This window comes from Centrocercus urophasianus, unplaced genomic scaffold, assembly GCF_019232065.1.
Source record: "Centrocercus urophasianus isolate 14NV4802_14NV808 unplaced genomic scaffold, USGS_Curo_1.0 seq_7, whole genome shotgun sequence".
Classification (NCBI taxonomy): domain Eukaryota; kingdom Metazoa; phylum Chordata; class Aves; order Galliformes; family Phasianidae; genus Centrocercus; species Centrocercus urophasianus.
In genome coordinates, this window is record NW_024885310.1 from 405,213 (window position 1) to 421,546 (window position 16,334).

At 44.9% G+C, this 16,334-nt stretch overlaps 1 protein-coding gene across 1 annotated transcript in view; it reads right to left on the reverse strand.

Annotated features, from left to right (window-relative positions):
• The window catches only part of MRPL21 (mitochondrial ribosomal protein L21), a 19,682-nt gene extending 3,357 nt beyond the window's left edge, over positions 1 to 16,325 (reverse strand). Inside the window, exons 1-5 of the mRNA XM_042837364.1 lie at positions 16,271 to 16,325; positions 14,530 to 14,590; positions 10,128 to 10,213; positions 6,902 to 7,065; positions 2,533 to 2,585 (exon numbers count right to left, since the gene is read on the reverse strand). Of these exons, the coding sequence (XP_042693298.1) occupies positions 2,533 to 2,585; positions 6,902 to 7,065; positions 10,128 to 10,213; positions 14,530 to 14,590; positions 16,271 to 16,307 (401 nt within the window). The 5' untranslated portion in view covers positions 16,308 to 16,325. The remainder of the gene's footprint in view (positions 1 to 2,532; positions 2,586 to 6,901; positions 7,066 to 10,127; positions 10,214 to 14,529; positions 14,591 to 16,270) is intronic.
• Between the last annotated feature and the right edge of the window lie 9 nt (positions 16,326 to 16,334).

The window sequence follows — 16,334 nt, forward strand, 5'->3', positions numbered from 1 at the left end:
CCCCCCCCCCCCCCCCCCCCCCCCCCCTTTCACCCCCCCTTTCCCTTCTTCCCACACACAACCCCACTCCTCCCCCCCCCCCCCCCCCCCCCCCACACATTTCCCAGAGTTTGGGACAGCCAGGACTGTTGCTCTCAGAAAGAAAAACAAAGTGAAGATGCAAAAGCATATCTATCAATCAGATTTTATCTGGAAATAAGAAAAAATTAGGCTGAAACCTCATGGATTTAAGCTGGATTGAAAGCTTTTGTCAGTGAGCAGTGCAAGTGATCCAGGCAACCTATAGCCCCAAGGGAGCATAATTGTCAGAGTAACAACTTCAGCCAAACTCTCTCCCTGCACAGAATAAGTGCATTCAGCTTCTTCGTCTAGGAGGAATTTCAGACAATTCTTCATTGCTACTAAAGCCATTGCAAAAACGGTCAGGTGGCAGGAGAAAAATAAGGTTAATTTAAAGGGCAAAAACCTCTCATCAGCTGCACTCTGTATAGAAACAAACAACTTCTTGTCTCAGGAGCATCAAATCATGAGATGAAACTCATGCAAAGCTACACTTGCTTCTAATCACAGCTTTCAAAATACACAATATTTTTTACATTATACAGCTAAACAAACTACAACTGCATACCACTTGATACCCTTTGTGCCCATCGAACAGACAGCAAGTCACTCGAACAAAAACAAAACCCAACAGATTCCAGAGAAGCCAGCTCCAAGTTCTCAAAACAGTCTCTGCCACACAGATATGTTTTGTTGCACTGCTGGTTTTCGTTTGTTTGTTTTTTAAGGCTTTAGAGAAGTGTCATCTTGGGGGGTATCTGCTACAGAAAATGAAAACATGACTACCTGCCCAAAACAGAACAAGTTCCTACCTGCCTCCAAGTCTGAACAGGCAAGTATTCACTGGTGTGTTTATTTTTTAAAACAACAGAAAAACAAAAATGCCTTAGTTTGCATCCAAGCTCTTATCTCCCCTCCAAAACGTTTGTGGTTTAGACACAACTATGAGAAAGAATTGCTGTGACTTGGAGTACTGAGAGCTGGAAAAACTGGAAAGGTTCCCCACATCTCAGAGGATGGCATCTCTTCACTGGCCCTCCACTCTGCCTCCTCCTCCACCAAAATTACTAGAGTTCAGTGTGCAATTTGGTCTGCTTCAAGCAACTGACGGTGCCTTCTGCAGACTTAGAGCACATGCAGGAATCAAACAGGTGCTTTTCTTTGTGTTCTAGAGCTCTTAGGGCACATGCCAAGTACAGCACTCCAGTGTCACTAGTTAGGAAAGCCAGGTGAAGGACAGTGCTAGCAACCTGTCTGGCATGACACATCCCCATTTGCAGAATGTGTCCAGCAGCTGGATTCAGTGATCCTTATGGGTCCCTTCTTTACATATTCTATGATCCTATTATTCTGCAAGATTATGTTTCTGGTTCTAGTAAAGGTATTTCCACTTCCTAAAGATCTTCAACAAGTAAAACAATATCTGGCAATAATTCAAAGGCTCCTGAAGATCTACCATTCCAAATCTCTTCACAGAAGTGCTATAAAGGCTGTCAGCCCTCATAATCCTATCAAACACTAGAAACCCATGGCAGAAATCATGTTATCAATTGTGCAAACATTATTTATAACTCTGGAATACAGACATCCTCCTGGTAATGTGAAAAGGACTCAGAAGTCAAACAGATTTGAATCTGCAAGGCATCAAGATCTACAAGCTCCTCCTTATCTGGCTGTCCTCTGCCAAATTGCTGCAGTTCAAGCTAACACTTAACATGCAGTTCAGTCTGCAGCCAGACCACAGCCAGGACTTCCAGATTCTTAAAGCACTTGCAAGCCACATTATTTTGACTAGCACTTTACCACTAGAACCTCTGGGGAAAGCTACATAGAGCTGATGACTTTGCTTCCAGCCAGTGCTAAGAGTTCAACCAGCAACACTGAGTCCACACACCACTTCCTTCTGGTAAAGAAAATGCTGACAAACCAGGTGTTCTGCCCATTTGTATAGCAAGTCTGACAGCTCTAAGATAGAGCTGGTGCCATGATTGTTGGAGGCATGTAACTAGGAAGAAGGGAAAACTTGGAACTCTTCATTTAAGATTAAGACCTGCTGGATTAAATCATGGGTAAAAGGAAACAGTTTTTTTTAAAAAAAACAAACAAACAAAACAAAAAACAACCTTAATTAAGGCACTAAGGGCAAGCATGGATTTCTGGGTTATTTTAGGATGGCTATCACTGCAATTATGGTTAGAGAGTAAAGAGCAAGATTTACTGCTAGTTTGTACAAGACTTACACATCAGAAAACAGAGCCAAGCCAATAGGGGTTAATATCCTACAGTTACCTTAGGAATAGGTACTGTGCTCTATCCTGGCACCACGGTAATAGTTAAGAGCCAGCCAAAGCTGACCAGTTTGTTTTATTTCTGATTTTTTTTCAGAATCCATAGGACTGGGAAAAGAGATAGCACTGATAAATTCAGGTTTCTCTTCAGGTTGCAGGATAATTCTTGAATGAGATCTCTTACCCCAGGAGTGGTCTTCCAATAAGCGTGAAATCATCAGCACCAACCAGCAAAACCTACGGAAAATAATCAGACATATCAGCGGTTCATCATACTATATCACAGAAACGTGGTGGGATGTCTCCCATAACTGGAACACCACCATTGAGGGCTATCAGCTCCTTAGAAGAGATAGGCTAGGTAGGAAGGGTGGGGGAGTTGCCCTCTATGTCAAAGAGCGGATAAGCTGTGAGGAGCTCCCTCTGAGAAATCGTCAGGAACAGGTTGAGAGCTTGAGCGTTAGAATTAAGGATGGGTCTAACAAAGGCCAGCTGGTGATAGGAGTATGCTACAGGTCACCTGATGAAGGGGAGATTGTTGACGAGGCTTTCTTGCTTCAGATAAGGGAGGCTTTGTGCTCACGGGCTTTTGTCCTGATGGGGGACTTCAACCATCCAGATATCTCTTGGAAAGACCACATGGCGAGTTGCAAGAGCAGGAGGCTCCTGGAATGTGTTGATGATAACTTTCTGGTCCAGGTGTTGGACAGAGCGACCAGAGGTGAAGCATTGCTGGACCTGCTGCTCACCAACGCGGAGGAAATCATTAATGGTGTTAAGGCTGGAGGCAGCCTGGGCTGCAGTGACCACACCCTGGTCAAGTGTGTGATCTCTAGGGATGTGAGTGGCAAAGAGTGGCATCAGGACCCTGAACTTTGGAAGAGCGAACTTCAAGCTGTTCAATGGACTGTTGGCTGAGATCCCCTGGGATGCTGTCTTTAAAAACAAAGTTGTTGAGGAGAGCTGGCTGTTCTTCAAGAATGCCTTCATGAGAGCACAAGAACTCTCCGTCCCTCTGAATAAGAAAGCAGGCAGAGGAGGTAGGAAGCCGGCATGGCTCAGTAAGGACCTGCTGGGCACGCTGAGCACGAAGAAAGCTGCACACAAGCTCTGGAAACAAGGCTATGTCACCTGGGAAGAATACAGGGATGCCATCCAGACTTGCAGATGTGGGAAAGCCAAGGCACAGGTGGAACTGAACTTAACATGGGACATGAAAAACAATAGGAAGACTTTCTACAGGTACATTGGCCAAAAGAGACGGGCCAAAGCAAATGTACCTTCTTTGGAAAATGTAAAAGGAGAACTAGCTTCAGTGGATGAAGAAAAAGCTGAGGTACTGAATGAATTCTTTGCCTCGGTCTCCACTAGCAGCCAGGATTCCCATACTTCTCATGTCCCTGAGCCCTGCACCCCTAAACCTCTAGGTGGAGACTGGGGTTGTAAATCCCTCCCTGCTGTGAGGACAGAGCAGGTCCGAGACTGCCTCATGAGACTGAATGTGTACAAGTCCATGGGGCTGGATGGCGTGCATCCCAGGGTCCTGAAGGAGCTGGCTGAGGTGGTTGCCGAGCTGCTCTCCAAAACCTTTTCTCTTTGAAAAGTCGTGGCTGTCAGGTGAGGTCCCGGATGACTGGAGGAAGGGTCACGTCACTGCCATTTACAAGAAAGGGAGCAAGGAGGACCTGGGGAACTACAGGCCAATGAGTCTCACCTCTGTGCCTGGGAAGATCATGGCACAGATCATCCTAGATGACATGCTTGATCACATGAGGAATGAGCGTGTGATCCAAGACAGCCAGCACAGCTTCACCAGGGGAAGGTCATGCCTGACCAATCTGGTGGCCTTCTATGATGGAGTGACCACACTGGTGGAAAAGGGAAAGGCAAGCAATGTCATTTACCTGGACTTGAGCAAGGCCCTTGAGATGGTCCCCCACCACATCCTTATCTCCAAATTGGAGGGATGTGGATTTGATGGGTGGACCACTCCATGGATAAGAAATTGGTTGACAGGCCACAGACAGAGGGTGGTCATCAATGGCTCTGTGTCCAGATGGAGGCCGGTAATGAGCGGCGTCCCCCAGAGGTCTGTCTTGGGACTGGTGCTCTTAACAACTTTATCAGTGGCATCGATGACGGAATCAAGTGCACCCTCAGCAAGTTTGCTGACAACACCAAGCTGAATGGTGAGGTCAACACGGTAGAAGGAAGGAATGCCATTCAGTGGGACCTCAAGAGGCTAGAAGGGTGGGCCCGAGTGAACCTGATGAGGTTCAACACAGCAGAGTGCAGAGTTTTGCACGTGGGCCAGAGGAATCCCAGGCGTCCATACAGACTGGAAGAAGCAGTCCTTGAGAGCAGCCCTGAAGAGAAGGACCTGGGGTCCTGATGGATGAAAAGCTTAACATGAGCCAACAGTGTGCTCTTGTGGCTTGGAAGGCAAATGGTATCCTGGGCTCCATCGGAAGAGGGGTGGCCAGCAGGGACAGGGAGGTGATTGTCCCCCTCTACTCTGCTCTTGTGAGGCCCCATCTGCAGTACTGCGTCCAAGTGTGGAGCCCCCAGTACAAGAAAGACAGGGAGCTGTTGGAGAGGGTCCAGAGGAAAGCCACAAAGATGATCAGGGGACTGGAGCACCTCCCCTATGAGGACAGGCTGAGGGAGCTGGGCTTGTTCAGCCTGGAGAAAAGAAGGCAGTGGGGTGACCTCATTGCAGCCTTTCAATACCTAAAGGGAGCCTACAAACAGAAGGGGAATCAACCCTTTGAAAGGGTTGATAACTGCCGGACAAGGAGAAATGGTTTTAAGTTGAGGAAGGGAAGATTTAGGTTGGACATCAGCAGGAAGTTCTTTACAGAGAGAGTGGTGAGGTGCTGGAACAGCTACCCAGAGAGGTTGTGGATGCCCCGTCCCTGGAGGTGTTCAAGGTCAGATTGGATGGGGCCCTGGGCAGCCTGGTCTAGCACTGAACGGGGAGGTTGGTGGCCCTGCATGTGGCAGGGGGGTTGGGGATTCATGATCCTTGAGGTCCTTTCCAACCCTGGTCGTTCTACGATTCTGTGATACCAGCAGTATTTTCCAAATTCTGTAGCCACCATACAGGAGCCAAACTGCTTAAAAATGGGTCTTTACATGTTTCAGACCTGACATCATTACTAGAGAGTACCAGTGGAGAATGGCAGCTCACAGGCAAGAAACAGATTCATAAAACAGACAGACTTCCAGAACTTCATTTTAAAACATACTTTAGAAGTATCTCTCACACCAATCAGAACATACTGAACTTTCCTGTTCTGGCTCACCAACAGCTGTAAAAGATACAAAAAGCAACACAGGGAAGAATACAGTTTTCCTGGGTGCTGAATGAGAGGCAGCTCCTAAAATCATTGGGTTTTATAGCAATTGCAACATACCCTCTACAGAAACACTTTAATCATTGTCCTCCCTGAGGCCTCAAGATGGACAGTAAAAAATGAATAGCTGAGGTTGGTTCACCACCACAGAGACAAACCCTTTCATTTCAGGGCATTTCAATCACACACCCATCCAAGAAGCAGGAGAAATAATAAGAGAAGTTCTCATGAGAAGAGACAGCATTTCATACAGATTGCCTCCTTCCATGCTAACTGTATGGTAGAAGTTTAAAAGCAAGATACAAATGGATGTTAGGTGTTCTACTTTTTCCTTCAAAAAGACATTTTTCAGTGAAATTCCTACAGGAGTATGATGGTGTTGGGTTATGGTGGTTAGGCAAGTTCTTAACCTTCATTTTCTCAAAGACCTCTGTTCTCCTGCTTGGCTGCTCTGTGCAAGTCACTTCTCCGTTGTATGTGAAGACGCAGGACACAGATGAAAACATAGCTAAGAAGTCACCTTTAAGCAGGACTTTCAGAGCTAATTGTCCTGAAAGTCCTGAAATTGAATTGCCCTTCTCTCCTTAACTGCTTGCTTGGCTCTAACAACTCAATTTTAATCCAACAAAATCCTACTTCAGAGTCTTTCATTTAAAATTTTAATTAATGAGCCTCTACAAGTTCCTGCTAGTTAACCGAGACTAGGGATAAATATGTTGAGTTGCATCTTGGCAGTTCTCCCCTACATGCAGCATCCCTCTCCCTCCACCCAACACACTCAGCATGATAACGATCTTGGAAAGCTCTGAGCAGTGACAGCTCCTCTGGGAGTACTGTCAGTGTTTTGGGTGTAGTAGTCTCAAGGTAAACAGTCTTTCTTTCTCTGTCATCTCTAAAAACAACAATTGTAATTTTCTTTTTTTGTATGAAGTTAGTACAACAGAAATCTGTCTTCTAGCAGAGTCTGTCACAACTCATTCCAACCTCATTCAACAGAAACCACATTAACATTATCACTAACAACACACCTCAGATTGCAATAAAACTAAGACGAGAAAAAAAAGCTGAAAATAAAGATGGGAGATCCCACAGGAGCTCTTCAAGACTTTTGAAAAACTGGTTATGAATTTTGCCTCAGGAAACGTTCGCAGCAGAAACAGCCTGGAGGTAACAGGCACTGTGGACAAGGCACGTTACCTTTTCCATCCGGATTCGGTCTCCACATTCAGCCTGTAGCACATTGTCCATCATAATTAAGTCTTCACTGGTTATTTTGTACTGTTTGCTGGCAAAGTGAACCACAGCAAAGAGCCTCCCGTACTGCCCTGTTGCAATCAGCTCATTCACCTTTTGCACCACTTCTGTTGGCAAAGAGCAGAGAAGAAATCAGAGTAGAAAACCCAACAAAGCGTGAAGAGTCGATCAGAATTAACTCAGCCACACTGCTCTTCCACCTACACTGTTACCTTTTGGGAATCTCAAAGAAGTTCAAGAAGGGTGTAGATGTGTACTTAGGGACATGATTTAAGGGGCAATATTGGTAGTCAGTGTGCAGTTGGACTAGATGATCTTGAAGGTCTTTTCCAAACTTAATAATTTATGGTAAGAGCAATGCTGTTTCCTACAGGGCATGAGTCACCCTTTTGCAAACCTTTCTGCCTTCTGGTTGCTGTAAGAACCTACTCTTAGTAAGCATGCAAGCAGATACCTATAAATATATCATGCAACTAATTCCAAGCAGTTGATTTCTCAGCCTCTTTCTTAGGCATCCTGAAACGCACTGTACTCAAATACAAAGCATTTGAGAAGAGAGTGCTTGTCTACACATCTGGAATGGAGTTCTCCTCAATTTCCAAGTAATGCATGAAAAGGCCAGGACACTAAATACTTGGTAAAGCAACCAGGAACATCAAGAGCAGTTCTGCAAAGTACACAGGAAGAAGGACTCCAGCACGCTAACAAAACCTGGCCTAAGAACTTGCAGCAAAAGCTGGAAAGACTTCCAGAAAAGCTCTTCCTATACGCACATGCAACTAGAGCAAGGTGCCAGGAGCAGTATAAATTTCAGGGACAAGGTCCTGCATAGCACATGCACATAACTCAGATTTCTGTGATCAACTTCCTGTGCAGTGAAGCCAAAAATCAAGTTTTACGAGAACATCAAAAGTTCCTTTTTAATGAGTGCTATTCCCCTGCCAAATAGCAGCTTTCCACCATCTCAGGCTGATCAGAAAAAGAGTAACTTTGCTATAACTGGAAAAATAGACTTTCTTCATTGTCTTCACAAGTGGCTGAATCCCTGCTCTTTTCTTGGAATGTGAACAAACTATAATAACCATTTGGGATAGACAAGCACTTACAACCAAACTAAGTCCAACACTTACAGGAACACTGTGAAAGTGTCCAAGTTTCAAACCAGCAAACTATTACAGGTAGAGGTTAGAAGAGAAATTGTTTCACAAGACAGTAGTTAGTACAATTCTCACTAAAACTAAGGGCTGTGCTTCTGTGTTGCTGGAATTGCCATCCCAGGAGAAAAGTCCCCTGCGTATTCTCTGATTCAGAGTGCTCCACTCCCAGAAGCCCACAGAGAAGTATGATACCTTTGTCTTTGTTACAAACCCAATGCACAACAGGATACAACAAATTTATTTCAGATCTAAACTGATGATACATGTATTTCAGTAGTACTGTGGTCAACATCTCAAAACCAGCATTTCAAAACACTGACCTTGGCCAAAAAAAAAAAAAACAAAAAAAAAAACTTCTAACAAGGTTTACTCCCTCACCAAATTTCAACTTTCTACCACACAACTTCTTCATCTTTTTATATCAGAAAAGGATAAGTGTTCTTTAACATACATGGACTCTGAAGTTATTGCTTGCTCTTCCAAACATTTCTAATGACAGGAAACATCAATGGATACTATCATCTGACTGTTAGGACAGCTTGAATCTCAGCATCATGTGGAATGATGGTCCTAAAATATCCACGTCTGTTTCCACAGACAGCGGGAGAATATCAGGCAGAATTCAAATGCTCTAGTTGCTGTTTGCTTTGGATAAGCACAGCCAGGAGATAGCAATGCAAGCTCATAAACAGTAGGAGGTTACAAGGCACGGAAATCACAACAACCCCAACGATCCCATGTGAAGCAGTCAGAAGAACATGGGACCTTATTCACCCCAAGGCGTCAGCAAATCAAATAAAGCAGTTTATGGTTCACTGCTGGGTCAAATCATTCTCTGGGACAGAACACTTATCTGTCACTTGAGCAATCCCAGACATGCAGAGAAAATGAAAAGCAGGATAAAAACAAAGTCAGAGAGAAGACCTGGAAGAAGCAGCTCTCTCCAAGGCATATCACTCGCACAGTTATTACCACATTTTTGCTATGCTATGGGAAACTATCTGTTAAAACAATGGCAAAGCTTTGCTTCTCTCCTTCCACTGTTTCCTTGTAGATCTCTCTCCTTCACTTCTCAGGCCTCTCCAAACTATAGCCTTCAGAACGTCCTTTCAGATGCCTTTCACTGATGCTAATGCAACAAGACAGTAAGACAGCCTGTTAATAAAAAGCTCCTTTCTTTCATGTAGCAGATGACTGCTAATTGCCCACCACCACAGGAGCTGTAAGAGAAATTCACCCGCTAGGGCTTGCTACTGTTCTGAGAAACATTCTGTACCTGTGCTGGCTTTTCTTCTACCATCTGTAGCAGGGCATGGATGACAACAGCCCCTCCCAAACAAGATAAGGCTACATACATATTGCCTTCTCTGTATTTCCATATCTCTACCAGCCAGAGGGAACCAGTATCTGGTTGTTCAACAGCTACATTCACATGCTGAGTTGTGAGGTTAACTCCTGTCTGATCCACGGGCTTCTACCAGGAGGACTAGTGCCTGTGTTCAGTGATCCTGACAAAATGTGTGGACAAGCATGCATTCTCTAACGCTGTTTTGCTTCCCACCTGCTTGCTGCCTAATGCCACATCTCTGTCATGCACACTGTCCAACTGCATATAATGGCTCCAGCATTCTGTATTATTCACTAAGAAATATCAGCTCTCTGATGTGCCCACTATCCAATTGCTTATGCTGGCTTCCGCATTTTGTTGTATCCACTAGAAGAAAAGACAGCTATTCCCTCCAGTTGAAAAGCCACACTTTATGCTTTAGGTAGCAACACATCCCATCAAATAAGAGCCCTTGGAGAGCAGTATGACCTGTCAGGCTGTCACAAACTAAAGGGCTTCATAATCTACCCAAATCTCTAATACAGGCAGTCAGAGCATGAGTCCGGTGACACTAAAAGGAAAGAACAAAAAGCCTGAATCACTGAAGACACTGATATAAACTCAATCAAGTCACCAGTGTCAACACTAGAGTGTGAAGCTTCACTTGGAGACTTGAGACCTTTACCTGCATGGTGCTTTGCTTCTTCCACTGGATTTGGCAATTTCACTTCAGGCCATGGGGGTGAAGTCAGAGATGTTTTGGCAACAATCCTGTGAACAATAAGGTTGATAAAGAAGATCCATGTGTAACAAACAGATCTCTCCAAAAGATGCAAAAAACACAAACATTTGGCTTCATTTCTGAGCTCAATCCGCAAAAGCTCTGCCTAACACAGTCACTGCTCCCAGGACCCAATGTCATTTAGGTCTACCATGAAATGCTGTAAGCTTTAAATAAATGGAATAAACACCTCAGTGGTTGGTTTGTTTTACACACTTCCTATCACAACATGGGGAAAATGGATTTTTTTTCCCCCCACTTACTACTTCAGAATGTTATTTGAAATAGATCAAAACAACAGATCACAAAGAAACCAACAGAATTAACATAAAATTCAGCTAAGCTGGGTTGTGGCTTGCCCCGATGATCTGCAGCTAGATGTGCTAATGATGATCAAGCCCAGTGATCACCACCTACTTTCCACCACCTTCTTTTTACTGACTGGACCAGTTGGAGCAGACATACATAAAGCCCTGCTTGCATATAAGTTTTAGATGAAGGTCTCTTATTAAGCTTTTCCACAGATATATCCTTTAACATTCCCACTGAACGCCATTCTTTATCAGAATCAGAAAAATATGGATTTGATGGGTGGACTGTTCAGTGGAAGAGGAATTGGTTGTGAGACTATCCAGAGAATGGCAATCAATGGCTCCATGTCCAGATGGAGATTGGTGACGAGTGGTGCCCTTCTGGTCAGTTCTGGGACCAGCATTTTTTTTTTTTTAACACCTTCGTCAACAATGGGATCAAGTGCACCCTCAGCAAGTTTGTGGATGACACTGAGCTCTGGAGGGCAGCCAGCACACCAGATGCCATTCAGAAAGACCTAGACAGGCTGAGCAGTGAGCTCAGGGAAACATCCTGAGGTTCAACAAAACCAAGTGCAAGGACTGCACCTGGGTCATGGCCCAGTATCAATACAAGCTGGAGGATATAAGGATGTAACAGAGCCCTGCAGAAAAGAGAGGGTACTGGTGTATGGCACTTGGACATGAGCCAGCAATGTGCCCTCACAGCCCAGAAAGCCAACTGTATCCTGGGCCACATCAAAAGAAGAGTGGCCAGCAGGGCAAGGGAGTTCCTGCCCTTCTGCTCTGCGCTGGTGAGACCTCACCTGGAGTACTGCATCCAGATGTGAAGTCCTCACTGCAGGAGAGACATGAACCTGCTGGAGTGTGTAGAGGAGGACCACTAATATGATGGAACACCTCCTCTGTGAGGACAGGCTGAAATAGCTGTTCAGCCTAGAGAATAGAAGGCTCCAGGGAGACCTGGAGTATCTAAAGAGGGGCTGTAAGAAAGAAGGGAACAGACTCTTTAGCAGGGTCTGTTGTGACAGGACAAGCAGAAATGGATTCAAACTTTCATCTAGTGTCGATGTAAGGAAGAAGGCTTTTTAACACTAAAGGTAATGAAGCACTGAAACAGGTTGCCTAGAGTGGTGGACGCCCTGTCCCTGAAGACACGCAAGGTCAGGCTGGATGGAGTTCCGAACACCCCAACCTAGCTGTCTTGTGTCCCTGTTCACTGCAGGGGAGTTGGACCAGATGGCCTTTAAGGGTCCTTTCCAACTTAATTCTATGATCCAAGTTACCACTACAGCTGAGAGACTGAACACATAATGTTCCTCACCCTGCTTCAGTACCAGCACAAAGCCCTGCAATTATCCAATAGTGGGGTGTCATCTAGGAGGCATCAACTTGCCTTCGACTGTAAGGAAGGGCTAAGGAGCATTCTTAAATCAGCCTTAAACACTATGAATACTAACACATCCTTTTATACTCTACTTGTAATGCTCTTCTCTGTGAAATAGTTTTGAGAGGGTCCTAAGACCACAGCTGGGTTCTTTACAGGAGAGTTATGAGGCTGCTCTTCCTTTGTCACTTCCAGCTGCAAAACCTGAATGGCAATAATAACTTTCTCTCACCCCAGGTGCAATTCAGCACGTTACAATACAAGTATTCAACCCAAAAGCTTCCTCTGTGTCATTACCATGTCTGTCTACAACCTATACCATGCTGGGGAGGGACAAGGAGAGATCTCTTAGACCTACGCCTGTCTTCATTCAGGTAGCTCACAAAAAGGAGCAGAAGCATGCACCATCTCGCATTCAGCCAGCCAAGCACAAGCATCATTCCTCAACTTATTTATAAAAGGGGCCAATTAAATCCTTATTCATCGTGAACAGGTAGCTTTCACTGTTGTGACATAAAATTGCTTTAATAGCATTTCTTTTCAAAATACTTTGTAACAACATTGCTGAGGCAAGAGCCTTTCCATTTTAAGACTTCACATCAGTTCCTGCAGTCCCTACTGGGATCATCCTGGGAGAGTTCTGAGCGTTTCCCTTTTAGGATCTTTAATAGACCATGGGATCAACTCAAACTACCTCAGCAAGTTATTGTACTTGAAAACTGCTCTAACTTGCTCCACCTAAATGTTGCTCTGTTACTTACTGAAAATGGTACATGGTTATCACAAGGTGCAACACCTTCATTTTAGTGAAACACTGGAGGTTTGAATGCAAGCAGGGAACGGCATTGACACAGAAGACCAAAAGCAGCTAGGGGTATTTAGCTATCAGCCAGAAACATTTTTTCATTACCTGTTACAGTGAAGTCTCTCTGCTTTTCTCAGGAATATCACTGGGAGGGAAGCTCTGTCTGAAAACTGAACTGATTCTTTACAACCTCAAGCCCTGTACAGTCATATTGCAGGTATCCACATGTGTATGCTGCTCTTATCGACAGCAGTGCAGACAGCACTAAATCATGAGAGCCTTACTAAAAAAAAAAATCAGAGCTAAACAACAATTAACTCTGCTCTAATACGCCACTGGGTGTTAATTCAAAAATGAAATGCTACGTACAGCTCACAGCATGAGTTCAAACAGTAAAAATGCAAATAGCACTTGCTTGTAATTAGCTGTTTTTCAAGATCTGGACAAGAAGCAGCAAGGAGAACCAGAGGCAACTGTTTACTTCTCTGCATTAGAGACAGTTACAGAAAACTATTGATTTGTTCCCTAAGAAACAGTGGGGAGAAGAGTGCCACTCCTAACCAAGAGCAGCACTTTGCACATGCAGTGCTTTCATCACAACTGCGGTACGCCCTCCAGGAGGTCGGGAAAGGAGGCACAAGGCCCACACAGCTGCATTTAGAGATTATTCAGAGAGGTGCCAAATGCCTTCTTTCAGAGCAGGACACATGGCTGAAAGGCAGCAGATTACAATTCCTTATTAAGCAGAGATTTAGTAAAAGGGAGGTAGATTCACCCTGGATCTCAATTTGATTACCAGAAAGATACTGGTTTCTGAAATTTGAAGAGAGAGGTTCTGCTCACTAATTACCATCTATAAAACAATGGAAAGGTCAGAATTTCCTGGAGGCTGAGATCCACATTTTCCATAACTCACTCAGGATGCACAAGCCATTCAGGAAAAAAACATTAGATGATAGCTTTTGAAGGCAACATTAACACTGTGTTCGACTGGTTTACTCAGTAATGCAAAAAAAGCCCCTTAAAGAGCTTAAATTAACAGAAATTCAAAGTAATTGCTAGCACCAAGGCTTTCTGGGCTTGTTGTAGGGTTTAATAACAATGTTGTGCACTGTGCCGTGGAGGCTGAGATCCAAACTGTGTTCCCACACACAGAAGAGACTACCCCCTTGAATCCTCCTGCAGCACAGATGAATTTTGTCGTTTCCCCCAGATGCTGCTCATAGGACTTCGTTATCTCTGCAGTGTCCCCTTCTGGGGAAAGCAAGAAGTAGCACAGTCTGCAGCTCGAAACAAGTATTTTTGTACTAGGTCTCAACAGAGGAAACAAAATGAAGACACAAGCAAGCATTTCTAGAAGTGCTGAAATTAACAAAGCCTAAAGTCTGCTGAATTGATGTCCTCTAGCAACTGGCCTCTTAATTACATCTTATAAAAAGCTCAAATTCAGTATTTATGAGAGAACAGCAACTCCTGCTAGGAAATAAACCTCACCTATACCTAGACAAGCAACAGCTGAGTGGCTTCTCTTGCTGTTTGCTATGGACTGAACCACACTGCAGCCCTTAGCTCAGTGGAAGGTTTAATTATCTCTTTATTCAGCTTCACAAGGCAATGCAAGTGGCCTAGCACAGGTGACAAAGGGGAGGCAGAGTGTCTAAAACTTATTCAGAAGTAAAAAACGAAGGGATCTGGTAAGTCTCTTTTCTATAGAGAAACAGGCTCCTGGCTCCATTCCCCCTCCCACACTCCCCCTGGTAAGCAAGGGGGCAAAAATGAAAGCAGAGTGTCATTTGACATTACCCTTCCTGTAGAGATGTGCTCTGGGAGCTCTGGAGGCGAACCACAGATGAAAACAAGAAAGCTAAAAAAGGAGAGAAAGAGAAAGTATTAAAACCAAGCAGCAACAGTTAGACTCTTAGTCTTTTAGTGAGGCAATAGTACAGTGATGCTGAAGGAAACATCACCACTTCCTGATACTGTTTTCTGCCTATAAAACTTTATTCAGGTTCCACCACAATGAAGAATGCAAAAGAAGGCACATGACCATAGAATCATAAATGTTGGAAAGGACCTCCCAGACTGATAGGTTGATAACCCACTAACCACATCCCTTGGTGTGGTACCTCCATGGCTCTTGAACACCTCCAGGTATGATGACTCCACGACTTCCCTGGGCAACCTGTTCCTCTTTTTGAGATTTTTTTTTTTTTTACTAATATCCAATCTGAAGCTCCCCTGGTGCAACTTGAGGCCATCACTTCTCATCCTATTGCTGTTCCCTGGGAGAAGAGGCTGGCTGCTTCCCCACCGCAGTCTCCTGTCAGGGAGTTGTAAAGAGCCATACGGTCTCCTCCAAGCCTCCTCTTCTCCACTGGAAACAATCCCAGTTCCCTCAACCACTCTCGATGAGAGTTATGCTCCAGACCCTTCACTGGAACAAAACTGCACACAATCTCAAGATGTGGCCTCACCAATGCTGACAAAGGACTGTCAGCTGTGTGTAGCACTGCATGAGAGCAAGAGAAAGGTCTTATCCTACAAGCACACTTGGCTCAAGTGCCACTTCCAGCAAGACAGAACAGATACACGAAGAGTGCACCTCATAGCGATACACTCATAGCACCCTACCTCCTTGAAAGAACAACAGAACAAAACAACCAAGGGGCATAGGGGAGCAAGCGGTCTGAACTGTCGTGTGCTTTCTTAACTCCGCACTGTTGCTAAAAGGATCCCTCCCAAAATGGGGACAAGAATGCTTACACTTCATTTATCAGGTGATTCTAGGCAAATTTATTGAGTCTTAGGAAGTTTTCAACTAAAAGCCCACCACAGGAGTGTGGTTTGAAATCCTGGGGACTCCAAGCAGATACCACAACCCCAAGGGAAGACCAAATGGAAGAGCAGAAGGTACACCAGGTTTGGTTTCACTGCTTTTGTGTCTGGATTTCCACCATTCCAGATGTTGATTTTCTGCTAGGCCGGAGGGATAGGGAGTTATGGAGCTAAATAGGTGAGAATAACACAAACACAGAAAGAACAGCGGCTTACTACAACCCAGAATCACAGAATCACTCAGGTTGGAAAAAACCACTACGATCAACAAATACAGCCATCAACCCAACCCCACCATACCCACTAACCGTGTAACTCATGTTGCACTTTGGAATATAGATTCAGTATTTTCAGAGGAGAGACCCAGGAACATACGCTGAGAGGCTAATCATCTCAGAAACAGCAACAAGCCTTGCTGAAGCAATTTGCTCAATTAAAACACACAGTTCCCTTACAGGATCACCGCCTTCCTCACCCACCAGCCAAAAGGCACGCTGAAAGCCCCTTAAGCCCAACCCCACCGGCTCACCCCACCTTTGCGGAGGCGAGCCACACGTAGCTCTTCACAGCACACCCCTCACAAAGTCACAGAGCCGAATCCCACCCTTCCTTTTCACACACGTTTCCCCTAGCGTTCCTCACAGCCCGCCCTGCGAGCAGCAAGAAGCCGGAGACGAAGGCTGGCCGTTCCCACCCGGCCATCCCTCACCTGCCGCTCGCCGCCTGACTGCTGCCAGCGCCGCCATGACAACATCCCCCCTCCGACCCGGAAG